The sequence below is a fragment of the Bos indicus genome, chromosome 7 (genome assembly GCF_029378745.1).
Source record: "Bos indicus isolate NIAB-ARS_2022 breed Sahiwal x Tharparkar chromosome 7, NIAB-ARS_B.indTharparkar_mat_pri_1.0, whole genome shotgun sequence".
NCBI classification, from domain to species: domain Eukaryota; kingdom Metazoa; phylum Chordata; class Mammalia; order Artiodactyla; family Bovidae; genus Bos; species Bos indicus.
Window position 1 is genome coordinate 51,287,639 of NC_091766.1, and position 15,604 is coordinate 51,303,242.

The following is a 15,604-nucleotide window of genomic DNA, read 5'->3' on the forward strand; positions in this document are numbered from 1 at the left end:
TAAGCAACAATGTACCTCGGATTTTTATAGGAAACAGAGGGTTAGATAGATGGGGTCATATAGGAACCAGAGATTTTCCTGGAAGATACTGACCCTAATACCCATTTCTCCCGTTCCTCCTTTATTAAAAGGAGGAGTACTTATTAAAAAGACTAAAGGACTCCTTAAGAGCTCTTCTGATTCAAAACTGCTGATTTACTACATGCCAAAATTAGAGATACCAAGGGAATATTTCATGCAAAGATGGGCTCAATAAAGGACAGAAATGGTATGGACCTAACAGAAGCAGAAGATATTAAGAAGAGATGGCAAGAATACACAGAAGAACTGTACAAAAAAAGATCTTCACGACCCAGATAATCACAAAGGTGTGATCACTCACACTCACCTAGAGCCAGACATCCTGGAATGCGAAGTCAGGTGGGCCTTAGGAAGCATCACTACAAACAAAGCTAGTGGAGGCCATGGAATTCCAGTTGAGCTATTTCAAATTCTAAAAGATGATGCTGTGAAAGTGCTGCACTCAGTATGTTAGCAAATTTGGAAAACTCAGCAGTGGCCACAGGACTGGAAAAGGTCAGTTTTCATTCCAATCCCAAAGAAAGGTAATGCCAAAGAATGCTCAAACTACTGCAAAATTGCACTCATCTCACATGCTAGTAAAATAATGCTCAAAATTCTCCAAGCCAGGCTTCAGCAATATGTGAATGGTGAACTTTCAGATGTTCAAGCTGGTTTTAGAAAAGGCAGAGGAACCAAAGATTAAATTGCCAACATCCGCTGGATCATTGAAGAAGCAAGAGAGTTTCAGAAAAACATCTATTTCTGCTTTATTGACTTAAGCCTTTGACTGTGTGGATCACAATAAACTGTGGAAATTCTGAAAGAGATGGGAATACTAGACCACCTGACCTGCCTCTTGAGAAACCTGTATACAGGTCAAGAAGCAACAGTTAGAACTGGACATGGAACAACAGACTGGTTCCAAATAGGAAAATGAGTACATCAAGGCTGTATATTGTCACCCTGCTTATTTAACTTATATGTAGAGTACATCATGAGAAACACTGGGCTGGAAGAAGCACAAGCTGGAATCAAGACTGCCAGGAGAAATATCAATAATCTCAGCTATGCAGATGACACCACCCTTATGGCAGAAAGTGAAGAACTAAAGAGCCTCTTGATGAAAGTGAAAGAGGAGAGTGAAAAAGTTGGCTTAAAGCTCAGCATTCAGAAAACAAAGATCATGGCATCTGGTCCCATCACTTCATGGCAAATAGACGGGGAAACAGTGGAAACAGTGGCTGACTTTATTTTTCTGGGCTCCAAAATCACTGTGGATGGTGATTGCAGCAATGAAATTAAAAGACGCTTGCTCCTTGGAAGGAAAATTATGACCAATCTAGACAGCATATTAAAAAGTAGAGACATTACTTTGCCAACAAAAGTCCATCTAGTCAAGGCTATGGTTTTTCCAGTGGTCATGTATGAATGTGAGAGTTGGACTGTGAAGAAAGCTGAGTGCCGAAGAATTGATGCTTTTGAACTGTGGTGTTGGAGAAGACTCTTGAGAGTCCCTTGGACTGCAAGGAGATCCAACCAGTCCATCCTAAAGGAGATCAGTCCTCGGTGTTCATTGGAGGGACTGATGTTGAAGCTGAAACTCCAATACTTTGGCTACCTGATGCAAAGAGCTGACTCATTTGTAAAGACCCTGATGCTGGGAAGGATTGAGGGCAGAAGGAGACGGGGACGACAGAGGATGAAATGGTTGGATAGCATCACCGACACAATGGACATGGGTTTGGACGGACTCCAGGAGTTGGTGATGGACAGGGAGGCCTGGCGTGCTGCAGTTCATGGGGTTGCAAAGAGTTGGACACGACTGAGCAACTGAACTGAACTGAATGAGACCACTATGACTTGAAAAATAAGTTGATTCTTGCTGTGGGGGTTACTATTTAACTGTTCTCTCATCAGTTGCTACTTAACTATGCTCAAACCATGAGATTCCAAACTTTTGCCAGTCCTGGGACTTTCTAAAGTCTATGGAAGAAGGCTGTGGTACCATCCAAGAAGAGCTTCTAGAGAGGATGGATGTGGCTGCCCAAGCTGTAGGACACAAGCGGATGTTTGGAGTGGTTAGCCTCAGGTTCTCTAACTGTGGAACAGGAGAGGTAGGAGCTTCATTGTGATGCACATGGTAGGGTTCTGGGTTTCTCCAAGGCATCTATTGATTGCATTCTCTTTGAACCCTGTTCCTGTCAATGTACTTTACACCTGTGGACTAGTGCATCTCGGCTGAACCAGAACCCCTACATACTTGCTGGTTCTTATTCCTCAGTGTTATTCTTGATTTTCCCTTTGAATTAGTACTGAAGGATGGTGGGAAGCACACAGAATTGCTACTAGTAACATTTGCAGTATGTATGTATCTTTTAGTACAGGCAAAACCTAAAACATGTTCTCCAAGGACCCACCTCAGGGGTAAGTGACTTAACTTTCATTGCTAACCACATGACTTTTTGCAAAGAGATGTTTCTTTTGTGAAAAGCTACAACTTGACATCTTTTAAAAATTTGTTTCCAGTTATGGTAAAGACTACATCTGCTTCTGTTCAGTATATTTCTCTTGAGGGTTTCTTGCTGACTTACCATGCAATGTTCTATATTGGCTAAGTTCCTCACATTGCTTTCTGAAACAAACAGACTTCTTCATCTGAAAAAGAATCATTCCTGCTTAATTTTTCTAACACTGCCAATAAATATCCTATTTGATCAGTTACTTGACTCTATACCAAAAGTGATTTTTTTTACACTTTTTACACAATTTAACTTTATTAAATTTTTCCTGATCACTAGAGTAATATATTACTTATAGAAAATTTGAAAACATAAATAAAATAAATAAAAATCACCCATTATCCCACCATCCACAGATAATCTCTCTCCTGGTGTATGCGATTTTGATGTATGGGAATATTCTACTCATTTTAGTGTATTGGGATTACTACATACCCTTTGTTTTATAATTTTATCTTCTATTTAATATAATGTGAACTTCATTTTTAGTGACTATAGGATCAAATTGTATAGCCACATTCAGCTAACATCAATCAATTCCTGTTAGATATTTAGGTTTTATTTTTTTTTGCTATATATTTTGTGCCATGTCTGATTAACTCTTAAATTCCTAGAAGTCCAAGGAATAAGCATTTTCTAAAAGAAAAATTTATGAGAGTCGATCTTAAAATTCTCATCACAGAAAAAAACTAAAACTATGTAAGGTGACATTTGTTAACTAAACTTATTGTGATAATAATTTTGCAAATATATACATATATCAAATTGGGCTCAGCAATAAAGAATCCACCTGCAATGCAGGAGACAAAGGAGACACAGGTTCAATCCCTGGGTTAGGAAGATTCCCTGGAGGAGGACATGGCAACCCACTCCAGTACTCTTGCCTGGAGAATCCCATGGACAGAGGAGCCTGGCGGGCTATATTCCACAGGGTCACAAAGAGTCAGACACGACTGAAGCGACTAAGCATGCACGCATGCACATATATCAAATCATTATGTTGTATACCTTAAACTAATACAATTAGTGTCAAAAATTATATGTTAATTATATGTCAATAAAACTGGAAAAACTCAATAAAAACAAAATAAATGAATGTAAGTAATTAAAATTTAATTTAAAATGAAAACTTTAAATTTTGGAATAGTTTTAAAGAAAAGTTGCAAAGACAGTACAGAGTTCTCAAATAGCCCATCCTGTTTCCTCTGTGACTAACATCTTATATTAGTATGGTGCATTTGTCACAATTAATGAGGCAACACTGATATATTATTATTAGCTGGTTGACACATTATTATCAACTAAGGTCCATACTTTGTTCAGATTTCTTCCTTGTTTACCTCATATCCTTTTTCTGTTCCAGGATCCCATTCAGTATACCACATTACATTTAGTCATCATGTCTCCTTAGTGTCATTTTGACTGACATTTCTCAGACTACTTGCACATAATGTCAAGGATATATACTATCAACATGGTTCATAACTGTTGATGTTAGTCTTGATACCTGGCTGAAGTAGTGTTTGTCAGTTTTCTCTACTATAAAATTACTGTTCCCCCTCCCTTTTCCATACTGTACTCTTTAGAAGGATGTCACTAAGCACAACCTACACTTAAGGAGAAGGGAATGCTTCACCTCCTTGAGAGCAAGTAACTACATAAACTTGGAATTTTTCTACATGGAAGACTTATCTATTCTCTCCATTCATTTATTCAGTCATTTACTTATATTCATGTGAACTCATATTTATTTTATACTTTGGGTTATAATCCACTACTATTTATTTGCTCAAATTGTCCCAGCTTTGGCCATTGGGAATTCTTTCAGTTAGCTCCTGTATCTCTGAGATACCTTCATTATTTTGTGTATGATTAGTACTTTCTTACTTTCTGGCACTATGAGATGATCTAGGCTCATCTTGTATATTTCCTGCCCCAGTCCCAGAATCAGTCATTTCTCTAAGCATCCATGGTTCCTTTTATTGAAGCATGATATTAAAAACCAAGATCTGGGTATAAAGTGTGCATGTTGCTACTGGAATGTCATTTCTAGCTGACAGAGCAAGAAAAAAAGTGTGTATCTAACTTGTGTATATATAAATACCTACATATATTTCTACATGTATCTACCTGTAACTATATTAAACTGAGTTCATACTGATGTTTCCAACTCTGACAGCCATCACCTCACAGATCACTGTAGTCTATTCCGCTTGTTTATCTGCCATGTTCCACTCCAACAGTGAGAAAGTAGGCTCCTACCATCTGTTATCTATTTACATAATTGTTCAATTCCCGTACATATGCATAGTTGTTTCAAAACTGCTAATGTGTATCTCCATGGGAAACAACTTGATCAACAATAGTACAGTGCTTATGTGCTGTTTCTTTTGTTTTTAGTCTTAGAGCCACTCACCAGTCTTCTTTGTCCATGGGATTTTCCAGGCAAGAATACTGGAGTGGGTGGCCATTTCTTTCTCCAAGCGATCTTCCCCACCCCGGGATCGAATCCAGGTCTCCTGCACTGCAGGCAGATTCTTTATCAACTGAGCTACCAGGGAAGCTCAGCCCTACAGCCACCACTCATTTCCAAAGTTACATAGATCAGTATATTTTCCTCTGCTCCCTTCAGTGAGGTTGTTTCACACATCTGTGATACAATTAGATTCTTTAGTCATGGTCTGCATTCCATTCTGGGATCCCCTGGCCTACTAAATGATTAAAAAAATTTTTTCATATATTAAACGTCACTCTTTGTACTGTAATGTTCTATAGGTTTGTTAAATGAACACCATCATATAGAATACAATATCATAACAGAACTGTACCACTGTAAAAAACCCTCTGCTTCACTTATTCAACTCTTCCCCTACTTCGATCCCTGGCATATTGATCTGTTTACTATCTCCATACTTTTGCCTTTTCCAGAATATCATATAAGTAGAATCATACAGTATGTGGCCTTTTCAAACCGGTTTCTTTCACTTAGCAATTTGCATTTTAAATTCATCTTGGTCTGTGCATAGTTTGACAGCTCATTCCTTTTTATAGTATTCCACTGTATGGCTGTATCACAGTTTGCTTACCTGTGCATTTATTGAAGGACATCATGGTTGCTTCCAGAAACAATGATTATGAAGAAAGCTTCTATAAACATCTCCGTGAAGGATTTTACATGGATATAAGTTTTCAAATGAGTGTAAATACTTAATACTGCACTTGTAGATTGTAAGAAAGAGCATGTTTAGCATTGTAAGAACTTTCCAAACTCTTTTCCAGAATGGCTGTACCATTTTGCATTCTCAATCAGTAATGAATGAGAGTTCCTGTTGTTTTGCATCCTTATCAGCAATTGGTACAGTCAGTTCTTTTTTCCAGTAGTCATATATGGATGTGAGAGTTGGACCATAAAGAAGAATTGTGGTGCTAGAAAAGATTCTTGAGAGTCCCTTGAACTACAAGGAGATCAAACCAGTCGATCCTAAAGGAAATCAACCTTGATATATATTGGAAGGACTGATACTGAAGCTCCAATTCTTTGGACATCTGATGCAAAGAGCCAACTCATTGGAAAAGGCACTGATGCTGGGAAAAATTGAAGGCAAAAGGAGAGGGGGCAGCACGGGATGTGATGGTTAGATAGCATCATTGACTCAATGGACATAAATTTGAACAAACTCTGGGACACAATGAAGGACAGGGGAGCCTGGCGTGCTGCAGTCCATGGGGTTGCAAGGAGCTAGACATAACTTAGCAATTGAACAACAACAATAGGAGGAAATAAAAATTTAAAGAAAGGATCTTGATCCACAGTGCCACATTTCTCTTCAGAAAGTTTGTACTTATTTCTCTGAAGTAACTTGTTCCTAACTCTATTGTTCCCCACATTTCATCAGGCACCAAGTCATGCTGATTTTTATGCTTGTTGACAGTTCCATTCTCTCCATTCTGAAAGCCACTCCCCCGATTCAGGCTTTCATTACCTCACACTGGGACTAAACACAACAGCAAGACTGCTTGTTTCCTAGACTCCAGTACCTCCTTGTTACATATCCCAACCATACAATGCAGCCCAAACAAAACAAAACAAAAAGATGTAATCTCCCTGTGACAATTTTTATCTTGGTAACTTTTTCTTTTCAATAACTATGAAGTAAAATTTAAAGCCCTTAGTCCAGTATTCAACATTTCTTTAACCTAATTTCTCTTTAATCCTCTTTCTGATTTCCCTGCACTGACCAAATTAGTCTTTTAGCCATTCCTTTCCATTTGGAAGGCTTTACTTTTATTTTCCTTAGTTAGTTCCAAGTTCAAAATGATAATAATCAAAGCTTTTGCCTAAACTTAATGTATTTTGATTTCTCTTTTACTTTCTATCTACTCAATACTGCAAAATAGTTTATTCAGTTCAGTTCAGTTGCTCAGTCGTATCCAACTCTTTGTGACCCCAGGGACTGTAGCACACCAGGCTTCCCTGTATATCACCATCTCTCAGTGCTTGCTCAAACTCATGTCCATTGAGTCAGTGATGCCATCCAACCATCTCATCCTGTCGTCCCCTTCTCCTCCTGCCTTCAATCTTTCCCAGCATCAGGGTCTATTCCAAGGGGTCAGTTCTTTACATCAGATGGCCAGAGTATTGGAGTTTCAGCTTTAGCATCAGTCCTTCCAATGAATATTCAGGGTTGATTTCTTTTAAGATTGACTGGTTAGATCTCCTTGCAGTCCAAGGGACTCTCAAGAATCTTCTCCAACACTACAGTTCAAAAGCATCAATTCTTTGGTGCTCAGCTTTCTTTATAGTCCAACTCTCACATCCATACATGACTACTGGAAAAACCACAGCTTTGACTAGATGGGCCTTTGTCGGCAAAGTAATGTCTCTGTTTTTTAATATGCTGTCTAGGTTGGTCATAGCTTTTCTTCCAAGGAGCAAGCATCTTTTAATTTCATGGCTGCAGTCACCATCTGCAGTGATTTTGGAGCTCCCCAAAATAAAGTCTCTCACTGTTTCCATTGTTTCCCCATCTATTTGCCATGAAGTGATGAGATCGGATGCCATTATCTTAGTTTTCTGAATGCTGAGTTTTAAGCCAGCTTTTTCATCCTTCTCTTTCACTTTCATCAGAAGGCTCTTTAGTTCTTCTTTGCTTCCTGCCATAGGGGTGGTGTCATCTGCATATCTGAGGTTATTGATAATTCTCCTGGCAATCTTGATTCCAGCTTGTGCTTTATCCAGGAGTCAAATTTGCTTTTCTGTTGTTTAATACTATTCTCTATTATTCCCACTTGCATTTTACTACCTAATCTTAGTTAATATGTATATTCATCAGTGTAACTGAAAAGAGGTACTTTAAATCATCTGCTTCTTTTATGTTTTCTCTAAAGATTTGGCAAAGTACCATGTATAACAGGAATTAAATAAATGTGAGTTGAATGAATATGTGAAAAATTGCAAAAGTAATTTGAAATATTTTATTTGAATTTTTATTACACAAAAAATATATCTTCACTGTGGAAAAAAGAAAAGTCTAGAAAATATAAATATTCAAAAAAGAAAAAAATTTAAATCTCCATATAATTCCATTATCCAAAGATAATTACTATTAACAGCTTGGTTTTACATGTAACATATCATACTTTTTCCATACATGTATGATATTTGATTGGAAGTGATGACTATGCTTTGTAATATGGAATGTCTCTTAAGTTATGTACCTTTAAAATGTACCTCAAGGGGCTTCCCGAGTATCTTAGTAGTAAAGAATCTGCCTGCCAATGCAGGAGACACAGTTCCATCCCTGGTCTGGGAAAATCCCACATGCTGTAAGTAAGCCTATAGCCCACAACTATTGAGTCAGTGCCCTATGGCCCAGGAACCAAAACTCTTGGGTCCACATGCCACAATTACCGAAGCCTACAACCTTAAAGCTCATGTTCTGCAACAAGAGAAGCTATCACAATGAGAAGCTGATGCACTGCAACTAGAGAGTAGCCCCTGCCAATCACAACTAGAGAGAAGCCCATGAAACAACAAAGACCCAGTACAGCTAAAAATAAATATTTTTTAAAAAAGTATTTAAGAAAAAAGAGAACAAAAATTAACTATAAAAAATAAAGTGTACCTCAAAAGGTCAACTGGACACACAAAATTTCTTGGTCAAGGTGCATAGCATCACACACAGAAGTATACTAGTCACTTGAAGTAGACTTGGTATTTCTGATTCCCAGTTTAGAGACCCTCCCATCAAATCCTACTTTCACTCAACCCTACTGCATATTTTCCTTGACATGTTGTCCTTTATCCAGCAATTTAAGGATTATGGAATCATGACAGAATCCCAAGAAAGAAAATGGATATTAACTGTTTTCTCCTCTCTCCATCATTGAGAACTTCAGTGATTCTACCACAAGAGGTATTTATATACTTGATAGTTTTACAAGTTTGAAATACACACACACACACACACACACACACACACAAGTGTATTTAAGTGTATACATACATATACTTTTCCCATTTTGGGGTAGGCTCAGTAAATTTTCTGAATAATTTGGTATAATTTTCTTAGGCGGTGTGGTGGGTAGTCCAGCTGCAGGCATAGCTCATTATTTTTTAAAATATGCTTGATTCATACATCTTGCAGGTATATTCAGTTATGGCGTAAATAAGTGGTAGCTTTCGATTTAGTTGCAATTGTATGGTTTTTCAATTGAACAAAGTTGTGCCCAGAACTTCCTGGAGGATGGACAGTAGGTTAGAAAGTTAGGCATCAGTAGCATTGTTTTCGGAGAAGGCAATGGCACCCCACTCCAGTACTCTTGCCTGGAAAATCCCAGGGACGGGGGAGCCTGGTAGGCTGCAGTCCATGGGGTCGCTAAGAGTCGGACACGACTGAGCGACTTCACTTTCACTTTTCACTTTCATGCATTGGAGAAGGAAATGGCAACCCACTCCAGTGTTCTTGCCTGGAGAATCCCAGGGATGGGGGAGCCTGGTGGGCTGCCGTCTGTGGGGTCGTACAGAGTCGGACACGACTGAAGCGACTTAGCAGCAGCAGCAGCATTGTTTGGTTAAAAAAAAAGGGGTGTGGGGCTTCCCAAGGCTCAGTGGTAAAGAATCTGCCTGCTAATGCAGGAGACACGGTTCAACCCCTGATTTGGAAAGACTGCACATGCTGAGGAACAACTAAGACCATGAGTCACAACTTCTGAGCCCACTGCTGAAACTACTGAAGTCCAAAGGTCCTAGAGCCTATGCTCTGCAACAAGAGAAGCCACCACAATGAGAAGCTTGTGCACTAGCCTGTGCAACTAGAAAGTAGCCCCTGTTTGCCGCAGCTACAGAAAAGCCGGAGTAGCACAGCCAAAAATAAATAAAGTTATATTAAAAAAGGAAACAATCTAAATGTTCAACACTATATAGAACTGGATAAACACTAAATTATTGTATCCCTGGTTAACAGAATACTGTGAAGCAGTAAACAAGAATTTCAGAGATCATTATATATACTGGAATATATATATATATTCCAGTATATATAATGGAATATCTCTGGAATATATTAGGTGAACAAAACAAGATACAGAAGTGTGGATTGTAAGCTGCCATTTATGTTAAAAAGGGAAAAAATAGACATGTACATAATTGCTTATATAGGTATAAACACTTCTAGAAGGAGACTTAAAAATCTAATAACATGGTTTACTTACAAGAGGGGTTCTGGGTGTTTAGTGGATAAAGTAAAAGGACATCTTTCATTGCATTTTTAAAATTCTTTTTGAAATGTGAACTATGTGAATATATTACTCAGATTTTTTAATGTGAAATTACATGGTCTAATAAACTAACATAGTTGGAGAAACCAGAAGACAGTTTTAAATTAAATGTCTCCAACTGTTACGAAAAAGAGATCAAATACTGAAGCAACTTAGCAGCAGCAGCAGCATGCTAATTGTTGAAGTATTATATCAGTTTACCTGATTGATGAAGTTCTTCTGCCATTGAGTGTACCATGGAATCAATGTGATATAGTGGGAAGAACATGGGTTTTAGGAGCAGGCAGAAATAAATTCAAATCCTAGCCTTTTTCATTTTTTGGCCTTGGTGGGCCATATATCGGAGAAGGCAATGGCACCCCACTCCAGTACTCTTGCCTGGAAAATCCCATGGATGGCGGAGCCTGGTAGGCTGCAGTCCATGGGGTTGCTAAGAGTCGGACACGACTGAGCGATTTCCCTTTCCCTTTTCACTTTCCTGCATTGGAGAAGCAAATGGCAACCCACTCCAGTGTTCTTGCCTGGAGAATCCCAGGGATGGGGGAGCCTGGTGGGCTTCTGTCTATGGGGTCGCACAGAGTTGGACACAACTGAAGAGACTTAGCAGCAGCAGCAGGGCCATATATGGGATCCCAGTTCCCCAACCAGAGATTGAACTCCCACCCCCTGCAGTGGAAGTGCATAGTCCCAACTACTGGACCACCAGGGAAATCCCATTCAAATCTTAGCCTTTTAATATACTGGCTTTATATGTTTGGGTAAGCTATTTAACCTTTTTGGAGTTTCAATTTTCTTATCTGTAAAATGGGTGAAATCTTGATAGGGTTATTATAAAGGTTAAATGACATAACACCCAACAGGAACAAATTGGTTGGTTTACTTAGCCTTCTCTCCTTACATGGGTGAACTGAACTGAGATGAACTGATATGCAGAAATTAAATGTCCTGAGAAACTGCAAGTTGCATGGTAAAGTACTACATGTGTCTAAAGGCCCTGTATCTACAATTCAGTTGTCAATCTCATATTTCTTATGAGGAATAAATTCTTTTATTACCTCATAATTTAAAAAACCCTTGGGGGAATTCCCTGGTGGTCCAGTGGTTAGGACTCTGCACTCTCACTGCTGAGGGCCCAGGTTCATTCCCTGGCTGGGGAACTAAGATCCCACAAGCTGTGTGGTGTAGCAAATAAATAAATAAACAAAAGATGCAGTTTAAAAAAAAAAAAAAAACCCTTGGGCTATACAGTCTTCCCTTTTGCTTCTCTGTCTGAAAGATGATCAAAAGGAAGACAGTGCTTTGCAACACATTACAACTACACCTTAATAAATATTCCCACTGGTTTTCTGTGGGAAATATTTTATTCTAATGTTAATTTCCAACAAATATACTTTTAAGAGGGATATTGTACTCCACTACTTATTCAGAATTTGAAATATCAGTGTATCTTTTTTTTCCCAGTAGTAAATACCATCTTAATATATATCAAAACCAAGGTTACCCATTAAATCACATTAATACTTACTGATATTTTACCCTGAATAAGACTTTTTTTTTTTTGCTGCACAGCACAGGCTGTGGGATCTTAGTCCTCCTAAGGATCAAACCTGTACCCCCTACATTGGAAAGCAAAGTCTTAACCACTGGACCATCAGGGAAGTCCTGAGAATGACTTTATTTATTTATCAAATGTGTTACTTGATATGATGATTTTTCAATTAGTTTTCACATTTGTAAAACCACAAGAATTTTGCATATATGGAAATATTAAATTATATTTAATGTAGACTCTTTATAGCAGTCACCAAAATCTAGGAGACTGAGAGGTCCTAACTCGAATACTGACTGTCAAACTACTGACAAGTGTCTCTGGTACAGTTCTTGGTGAAACAAAGGTCATTGCTCAATCATATTTTCTCAGTTATACTCAGGATAAGTTGTTAGGAACTAAGTAGAGAGTGTATTTTTCTTTTTTAAATATACTGGGGGAAATGTATATATCCAGATTTTCTTTCTGTCAGTCCTTGAGATTCATTACATTTGTTTAAATGAATTTAAAGAGTTTGTTCAGGGAGCTTTATCAGAAATTATATTTGTATTAGTGGTAAGAATGACAAACAGTTCCTTTGTAGTGTTGCACCAGTCAATACCTGTTTTTGCCTAAGGATGTAGCCATACCAATTCTGGATAATCCAGCTTTGATGTGGGTTGGGCAGTGCTGGGTTTCTTTTGTTGGTGCTATTAATTTGAGTTGTGACCTAGTCACACATGCCTACTGAAGATATAATGTAATTAAGCTCCATAAATTCTAACTAAAGCCAGTGTACATGGCATTTTACATCAAAACAGTTTTCAAGAAAAGGTACTTTTCCCCCACTTTCTATGATGTACTATCTAGAAGGAATATTTACCTAAAATGTTCTGTTCATGGAAAATAGTCTCTTTTAGGCATGTGAAATGCCAAAGCAAGCATTTACCAAATGTTCACCATCTTCAAAAAGCTCTTTAAATAAATGTTTGGCAGAATTTATTTTAAAAGTCATTTTCAAAATAATTTTTTGGTAGAATTTTTAGATTCCAGTTCAAGGGAGGTGAAATTTTAAAAATTACACAATCAAGATATACAAAGCCCTTTGTTAAAGCTGCAAGAGAGTAGCCAATACCAAAGTTTTTGTTTTTAGCCAGTCTCTCATGGTTAAACTCATATGGACATTCTCTGGGTCAAAGAATATTCGCCATTCAAACTTTTAAAGCCCTCACTGACAAAGGCGATAGAGAAAGATAATAGAGGTAAAGAGAACGCTCCTTAAAGCTAAGGGTAGAAGACCCCCTTAGCTAGCCTTGTTTCGCATCAGAGACCTGACAAAAATTAGTTTGGCTGCCAGGGGTAGGTGGAGGACTCCGGAAAAGTGACTAAAAAAATGAGTCTTTGCTATAAGTTTGGCACTTTGCTAAGAACCTGAAGTTGTTACCAATTTATTCAAAACAACAAGTCAATCAGGGAGGTACTAATATTATCCGCATTTTGCATACGGACGAACTGAAAGTCACAGAGATTAAACAACTAACGCCGGGAGGTCACAACAGCAAGTAAGTGGCGGCACTAAAACTCGAAACTGCGCCAGAGCACGCACCCTGAACCATTGCGTTCTGCCCCGCGGTGTGATTCCGCACGCTGTCGCGGCCTTCCCACCCTCCTTCGTGGGACAGTTCCCAGTACTGAGGCATGGCGCTGTCCAGCCCTGAGGCCCGCCGCCTTCAACAGGCAAGAGAACGTAGCCCCGCGGGGCGACCCCGCCCGCAGGTTGTAGAACAGCCGCGCCCAGCCACGTCCAGGCAGGCAGGCTGGCCGAATCGCCTCCCGGCGGTCATCCTCAGCAGCCTCTTTGGTTCCCTCAGCTCGGCGGTCTAGGCTCCGCTCGGAAAGGCTGGTGGCACGCAGCCGGAACGTCCCCGCTCACTTGCCTGTCCTAATCCCCCACTCCCACCCAGAGACTGAAGCTGAGTTTACACAGCCTCACCTGTCCCAGAGGAGGCGACCTCTCTAGTGACTGACGCACCGCTTCTCCAACCAGGGATTGGCAGGAAGGTGGAGCCTAGCTGAGACTGATAGCTTCTTCCCTCCAATCCCCGTGCAGGAACTCTCCGCGCCTGGCGGAGAGCGACAGGTGGGAGCTGCGTTACCTCCTTGCCTCTTGCACACTTGACGTAAGAGCCTTACTAAGCCCTGGGTGAATTCACTCCAAATCTCACCAATTCTTGCAGGTCGTCACTGCAGCCGTCATTTTAATCAAGAGTGGAAATTCCCCAACCCTTTCCCGTCACCTCAGATGGGGGCGGGATGAATGGTATCCTTACTGACCAATTGTACCACGCGACGTCCTGTGACAAAGTGACCGACACTTTATGTCGCCAATGAAGTTTCCCATTGTCTGGGGTCACTGTGACTGACCACAAGGCCAACTAATCCACTTTAAGGTCGTGAGGCGATAGTCAGAGAGACTGGCCAATAGACATAGAAAAAGACCGGAAGTCGGCGCGTGGGGAATAGGAGGCGGGTGTTCGCAACCGCCTAGGCCTGCGCTGGTCAACGCAGCTTGAGGGCCTCGAGCCAGCGAACAGCGCGTGACGAAGAGCCTGAGCGACGGGTCACTTTGACCAATGATCTGCAGCCGCTGGGGAGCTGCAGCCAGTGGCGAGTGTGCGGGGCGGGAGGCAGCAGGTTAGGCAGTGAGAAGTTAGTGGCGCTGCTGGGACGGGGGGAAGGAGACGCTTCTTCCTCCTGCTGCTTCTCTCGTTCCCGGGATCGGCGGCGGCGGTGGCCGCGGCCGCGAGTGACTCGGCAGCGTCTCCGGCTCCGCGTGCGAACCATGCTGACCGACGGCGGAGGCGGCGGCACCTCCTTTGAGGAGGACTTGGACTCGGTGGCTCCGCGATCCGCCCCAGCCGGGGCCTCGGAGCCGCCTCCGCCGGGAGGGGTCGGGCTGGGAATCCGCACTGTGAGACTCTTCGGGGAGGCCGGGCCGGCTCCGGGAGTCGGTGGAGGCAGCAGCGGTGCAGGCGGAGGGGACGCGGCGCTGGATTTCAAGTTGGCGGCTGCTGTCCTGAGGACCGGGGGTGGAGGTGGTGCCTCTGGTAGCGACGAGGACGAGGTGTCCGAGGTACGGCTCTAGGACCCCTGCTTTCTACACAGCTTGAGACACGAATTCTCTCTGGGCCGGCGCAGGGCTCGGGCCACCCTCCCGCTGCCCAGATGGAGTCGTTCACTGTCAGCGATCGGCTCCCGGGCTGCAGTGGCGGCGGTGCGGGCCTAGTGCGCCCTCGGCTTACTCTTCGGCTCGAGTCGGACCGGTTCCCGTCACCATCCATACACCCACAATAGGGAGTCCTTTGGTCTCTGAGCTTCGCGCGGGAAGCGGGACTCCTCGGGCACCTCCCGCCCACCCCGCTTTGGAGACGAGGGTGGGGGCGGGGTCTTGCCAGAGTCCCTGCCCTTGGTACTGAGAGAGCGGGACAGAGAGAGGGTGAGGGTGAGAGACAGACAGAGAGGGCTGGCTTGCGTAAAGAACGTTGCCACTGTACTGTGTCTCTTCTCTGAGTTGAAGGATTGGGCATTATTTGCCTTATGCCTTACTTGTGTGCTAAAGGAGGGTTCTTAATTCCAGTTTGGTCTGAGACAGGTGAGTACTAAGGAGCTCTCTGCTTTTGCGCTGAAAAGTCACGTGGGTCCTTGCACCTGGGAC

General features: G+C 41.4%; 1 protein-coding gene, 1 long non-coding RNA gene and 1 other non-coding gene across 13 annotated transcripts in view; 2 read left to right on the forward strand and 1 right to left on the reverse strand.

Moving 5' to 3' along the window:
* LOC139184179 (uncharacterized) overlaps positions 1-14,462 on the reverse strand; it is a 37,260-nt gene extending 22,798 nt beyond the window's left edge. The window contains exon 1 of the long non-coding RNA XR_011567713.1: positions 13,883-14,462. This is a non-coding gene — a long non-coding RNA (uncharacterized lncRNA). The remainder of the gene's footprint in view (positions 1-13,882) is intronic.
* Positions 11,446-11,518, forward strand: TRNAE-CUC (transfer RNA glutamic acid (anticodon CUC)). The gene has a single exon. It is a non-coding gene; the product is annotated as a tRNA-Glu (tRNA).
* A 121-nt stretch (positions 14,463-14,583) lies between the features above and the next one.
* ANKHD1 (ankyrin repeat and KH domain containing 1) overlaps positions 14,584-15,604 on the forward strand; it is a 112,585-nt gene continuing 111,564 nt past the window's right edge. For all 11 annotated transcript variants that reach the window (XM_070793692.1, XM_070793693.1, XM_070793697.1 and 8 more), the window contains exon 1: positions 14,584-15,022. In XM_070793692.1, coding sequence (XP_070649793.1) covers positions 14,732-15,022 — 291 coding nt within the window. In that variant the 5' untranslated portion in view covers positions 14,584-14,731. The remainder of the gene's footprint in view (positions 15,023-15,604) is intronic.